At 32.0% G+C, this 6,000-nt stretch overlaps 1 protein-coding gene across 5 annotated transcripts in view; it reads left to right on the top strand.

Annotated features, from left to right (window-relative positions):
* The first annotated feature begins 1,014 nt into the window (after positions 1–1,014).
* FANCM (DEAD/DEAH box RNA helicase family protein) overlaps positions 1,015–6,000 on the top strand; it is a 28,050-nt gene continuing 23,064 nt past the window's right edge. For 2 of the 5 annotated variants that reach the window (XM_082920533.1, XM_028242397.2), the window contains exons 1-5: positions 1,015–1,192; positions 1,279–1,615; positions 2,335–2,478; positions 5,375–5,457; positions 5,580–5,694. In XM_082920533.1, the coding sequence (XP_082776659.1) occupies positions 1,151–1,192; positions 1,279–1,615; positions 2,335–2,478; positions 5,375–5,457; positions 5,580–5,694 (721 nt within the window). In that variant the 5' untranslated portion in view covers positions 1,015–1,150. Of the gene's footprint in view, positions 1,193–1,278; positions 1,616–2,334; positions 2,479–3,407; positions 3,429–5,314; positions 5,458–5,579; positions 5,695–6,000 lie in introns of those variants that run through there. The other 3 variants (XM_028242396.2, XM_028242395.2, XM_082920534.1) reach the window with 2 other exon arrangements.

Raw genomic sequence — 6,000 nt, 5'->3', positions numbered from 1 at the left:
TTTGGGTCGACCCGGTTGTCTCCCTAGAAGTCTGGCCAGTTGATCGGGAATTTTTTTTTGGAACTGGCACTTGTTATCTGGAAAAAAAATTATATTTATTTTTGATATTTTTTAAATACAGAAATTATATTTTTTAGATCAAAATGACAAATTCTTTGGACGTTTATTTAAAATTAACCAAAAAAAAAATAAAATAATTTTTCATAGTAATTTTTAAAAAATAAAAAACATTTTTAAATAAAACAATTAAAAAAAGTTCCAACCAAATTAATTTTAAAACATTAGTTGAATATTCCTTTGTGGAATTAAAAAAAAGTTCCAACCAAATAAAAGTAATTTTAAAACACTAGTTGAATATTTTTTTTTAACAAATAATAATACATATTTTGTAATATTTTAAATACAAAAATATTTTCAGAATTTTAAAAATTTTTTAAATAAAAAAATTATTTTTTTGAATTGAATTTTAAAAAGAGTTTGATTATGAATTTTGAATTGATAGAGTTTTGATTTTTGTGTTTAGTTATGAGTTATAAGTTTTTGAATTAAAGGGTTGTTTGGAATGTTTTAAACAAGTGTACTTTTTGACTTTTTATGAAATATGAGTTGAGTTTGAAGTGATGTGATAGAGAGGTGATGTGACTTAAATAAGATGATGTGACTTAAATAGAATAGTGACTTTTTGAATTTTTTTAAAGATGCCAAACTTAGCCTAAGTTTTGAAAACTCTTTTCAAAACTCATAACCAAACAACTTTTCTCATTTCATATATCATATTAAAAATTCAAAACTCTTTTCAAAACTCATAACCAAATAAATTTTTTATATTCAAATCATAATTCCAAAACTTATAAATTTAGAATATAACTCTATTATCAAATTATAATTTTAAACCTTTACTAAACTTTTAACTTAATTTTTGTTTTTGTTTTTGTTTTTGTTTTTTTATATTTTTATTTTCGCCTTAAAACTTCCTTCACAAGGGAGTTCAAAAAAAAAAGAAAAAAAGAAGATAATTGAAGCGGAGAGAATAGGCGCTGACATGACCTTCTGAAGTTTGCGCGCCCTCTCTCTCTCTCTCTCTCTCTCTCTGCCCTTTTTCGCTCTTCTCCACTTCCGTCACTCGAGGAGGGTTTCTTCAATCGTGTTAATGGCTTCAACGATTATCCACAATGTCATTGACGACGAAGATGTGAGTACAATTCATCTCTATCCCCTATATATATGCATATATCTCTTCCATTTCATTCTTTCTCATAAACTCTAATTTCTTTATAGGAATTCGATTGGGAAGCAGCTGTTAGAGAGATTGATTTCGCTTGCCAGGCCACCACCAATCCATCCACTTCAAACCCAATTCATCATCACCATCCTCTCCATCAACTCTCTACTAAGCCCCCCTTAACCACTAACATTCCATATTCTAACAATACCCACATTAAATCTTTGCCTTCCAGGCAATCCACTCTTGATAAATTCATCAGGAAGCCTGGCCCGAGTGCTCCACCAGAGAATCGGAACGTTGGGGACATTGACCCTAATAAGTACGAGGGTAGTGAAGGGGTCAGCTGCCTTAATATTGATGCTGAGGCTGCCAAAACATGGATTTACCCAGGTCTTGTTCACTGTTCTATAGTTAATTTCCATCTACTTTTGTTTTGGGGAAGTGGGTTTTTGGGTAGTTTGGTGAAAATGGTTTTTACTAGTTATTTATTTGTGAGGCAGTGGTTTATCTTGCTATACTGGCAAAATTTGTACACATGTATTAGAAACTACATATTAGAGCATCTCCAATCCAAATTCGATGATAAACAGTTAAAAGTGAGCTCCAATCATGACATCAAACTTGTATCAAATCACGAGAGAGGCAAAATTTTCAACAAACCAAGGATGAACCAAATCCTTCACCACATTTCTACTTTTTACTCAAATTTCTTGCAATTTTAAGAGGAGTATAGAATGGGAGGTGATTTTCTTTCATAAAAAATGGTTAAAGCAGGTTTTCAAGGTTGAGATTTTTCAAAAAGATTTGATTGAAAGAAGAGAGTAAGGATTGGAGTGGTCCATATCCAATCAAGCTTTGAACCAAATTTTCACTCAAATTGATGGAAAAAAAAGGAGTAAGGATTGGGGATGCTCTTATGTGTGTGGATTTAATATAGACCTATATGTCTAGGCATACAAATGCATGTATGAGCTAGTAGGAGATATATAAAAGGGTAAAACTGTGCACGATCGTCCCACTAAAACCGGGTTTGGGCTTGGAAATATATATTTATAATCATTTTTTGCAACAATAAGCTGATATGCTACTCTTTCTTTCCCCCCTGGCAGTAAATGTTCCTCTTCGTGATTATCAACTATCCATAACCAGGACAGCCCTATTTTCAAATACCTTGGTGGCATTGCCAACCGGACTTGGGAAAACTCTTATTGCTGCTGTTGTAATGTATAATTACTTTAGATGGTTTCCAGAAGGTATTCCAATAGTCTATTACACTTTTCTATTGCTTTCATGCACCTAGTTGTGTGAAGTTAATATATTTGCCTCTTCATGTGTCACTTAGTTTCAATTGGTTCTTTTAGCATTTGTTTTCGCCCATTTGTTACATAATTTGAATAGCTAGCACAGTACTCCATAGTTGATAAGTGTAATTTTTATAGCTTTATGACAAACGCAGATAGGCATGGTTGATATATTTGGTTAATGGAGTGGGGGCACCCTACTTTGGACCTACAACAACTAATAAAGAATGCCATGTAGTTGACAATACTCTTTTATCCCTACCTTTCTCTTGTGCTTCCAACTTATCTTTACATTAATTTTAGCTAGATTTGTGTTTGTCAATCTAGCTAAGTATAATGCATATGTTTTCCTTTTCTTTAAGTGCATATTCAAAGTTAAGGTTGCAGCAATCATATGAGAATATCTTAACTACCATGCAAACATGAAATGGTGATGATTAGAATTAGCGAAATTCACTCACCACCCCCTAGATTTGGAAAAAATACAATAAGTTTTAGCATTATTACACTGACCTCCCTATAGTAAGGTTAAACGAAACAAAACTAATAGAAGTGGTGTAGACTCAAAGATAAACTGTGGTAAATAACGCATTTCAGTGTAAAAGAGATAACACAATTTTTTCATCCATATGACTAATAAATAATTAATGAAATGGGGGCTAAGTGTCAGGTGAATTAAAACCTTAAGGGAGTATAGTGTAATTATGTCGAATTTGTGGAGTTTTGTTTTTTTTTCCTGAACTTTAAGGGAGGTTAGTGTAATTTACCCTTAAGAATAAACTGTTGCTGCCTTGGTTTAAACAATTGAGAACACAAGTTCTTGTTTCTTCTTTTTATTGTAGTTTTGAATAAGATGATCAAATAATGTTGAAGGATTCACAAGTTTTCTCAGCTTTAAGAAGGTATCTGTTCTGCAAATCACCAAGTAAAGAGGAAGGGTTTGTAAGTTTACTCAGGTTCAGCTTGTTTGGTTGGAGTTTTCTGAATTCACTTTTTAGAAAATTGGAACTTTTTGTTTTCTGTGTTTTTTTGTTTTCACTGATTTTTTTTTAATATTTTAAGTAATTTTTAAAATTTTTAGATACACCTAAGTACACTTGAAAAGTATAATATTTGTGAAAAAAAATCTTTAAAAAATTCACTAAATACCAAAATACAAAAAAAAGAAAAAAAGAAAAAATGAAAATTCGGTGCATTTTTCGTATTCTTGTGTATTTATTGATTTTTTAAAATATTTTTTTTACAGATATTTTACTTTTTAGATACACCTAAGGGGTTGTTTGGGATGTTCTAAATAAATGTACTTTTTGACTTTTTATGAAATATAGGTTGGGTTTGAAGTGATGTGGTAGAGAGGTGATGCGACTTAAATAAGATGATGTGACTTAAATAGGATAGTGACTTTTTGACTTTTTGACTTTTTTAGAATATGCCAAACCAGGCCTAAGTAAGGTGAATCTAAAAAAATAAAAAAAAGTGCTTAAAATTTAAAAAATATTCACTAAAAATAACTAAAAACAAAAAACAAAAAACTCAATGTCCATAAAATTGAAACCAAACACAGTGATGGTTCTGTAGATATTCCCTTTTTAGTTTCAACCCAATCCAGGCGAGATCACTTATGTTTCACATTTCTATTCTTGACTATTTTGGCTTATCTTATTCAAGTGAAAAAGAGAATAGTGTAAAGATGAAATCCTTAGCAAAAGAAGGAAAAGGATTCCAAATAAATGAAAGTTGAGAAGTGATATTTAGTCAGTAAGTAGTTAGGTGGATAGGCACTTTAGCACTGAAATTGTGGGATGATGTTGCAACTTGATTTATGTCGAGGAGGAATCACACTGTAAATTTCTTTCTCTTCCCCTCCTCTTTTTCTCTTTTTCTCTTTATTTTTTAACAAGAATCATCTCTTGTTTCTATTGTTTTGTTTTCCTTTGAGTTGCCATTTCTTCTTTCCACTGCCCTGTGGAGGGAAATACATAAAATCAAGATATCTGTAAAGAAGATCTAAATTTATGATTTCATGACCTGGGGCTGAAATAGACACCAGAGTGCTTGCATAGAGCAATTTGTCTTGCAAAAAGGTTTTGGAAGTTCTAGTAGTGCTTCTTATATTGGTTTTGCATTTAGAAATTGATGAAAGAGGGAATAACGGGGTGCCTTTATAATATTGATTACTAAGACTTGTCTTAAATATCAATCGATTGATGATTCTGCAATCTGATACTTTTGTATAGTTATGATACCATATCTTGCTCCACCTTAAGACTTGGCCTAATAACCTTAAGGTTATGGTTTCAAGTCTTGGGGCCACCACTTTGTGCATTATGCTAAAAGGTTAGGTGTGTACTCAATCTTTTCCCTCCCAAACACACATTAATGTGTACTAATTGGGCGTTGTTTTTTATCTTGCTCCACCTCTCATCTTGTCAAAATATAGGGGATCCTAGTTTCCACAAGCATCTATAATCTTCCATGAGTGAAAATCACTTATTAACGCAGTTGAAATCAAAGTTGAAGTTCTAGAAGCCGACTATTACAATAATTATGCTTAACCATAATTTTTTTTGAAATACTTGATCCACTGTTCTTGATGAAGCATTGATGTTGATTGAATGCAATGAATTTGAGTCATGATTAATTTGCTTGAACTGTTGTTTACTGTTTGTTAAAGATGTTGCTTCTTAGCTTGTTGAGAAGTGTTTGAATTTATAAATCTTCAGTTATATGCAAAGCCTGATAGTCCTGTATATTACAGACAACTTCCCTATTTAATTTTTCTTATTAGGATTGGTTTATGACCCTCAGTTCTGGAACATTGACATGCATCTTGGTGTTTCCACGGCAGGAAAAATTGTTTTTTCTGCTCCTTCTCGACCGCTTGTTATGCAACAAATAGAAGCATGCCATAATATTGTAGGAATACCTCAAGTAAGATACTATTTTTTTTCCTTCCGTGAGGTTGTTTGCCCAATCTGGGCTTTTAATCGGATGATTTACATAATCAGAATCATCTACATATCTTGAGAAGTTTGGTATTGAACTGATTGCAGGAATGGACAATAGATTTGACAGGTCAAACGAGTCCTACGAGAAGAGCATGCCTTTGGAAAGATAAACGTGTTTTCTTTGTTACTCCACAAGTACTGGAGAAGGATATTCAATCTGGTGAATCTCTTGAATGCACTTCTGATATGTTTTGGAAGACAAATGAATGGATCTTGGAATTATCCAAATCTGTCTTGAGTCTTTGATGATGCTTTGGCAATGTATATAGAATATGAAGTCAAAATTCTGACTTCTTGAATACATTCATGTTAATATCGGTAATTGATTTTAGCTCTCTAGGCATGGAGGATAATAGTAAGGTGTGGAGTCAAGGGAATTAATTAGGAATAGGAAAAAAAAGAAAAAAGAAAAAAAAGCAATAGATGTGAAACTCATTAAGATGAGTTCATACTAGTATGAATTTTC

This window comes from Camellia sinensis, chromosome 3, assembly GCF_055761805.1.
Source record: "Camellia sinensis isolate YWXY chromosome 3, ASM5576180v1, whole genome shotgun sequence".
NCBI lineage: Eukaryota > Viridiplantae > Streptophyta > Magnoliopsida > Ericales > Theaceae > Camellia > Camellia sinensis.
This window is presented reverse-complemented; position numbering and strand designations above follow the sequence as displayed.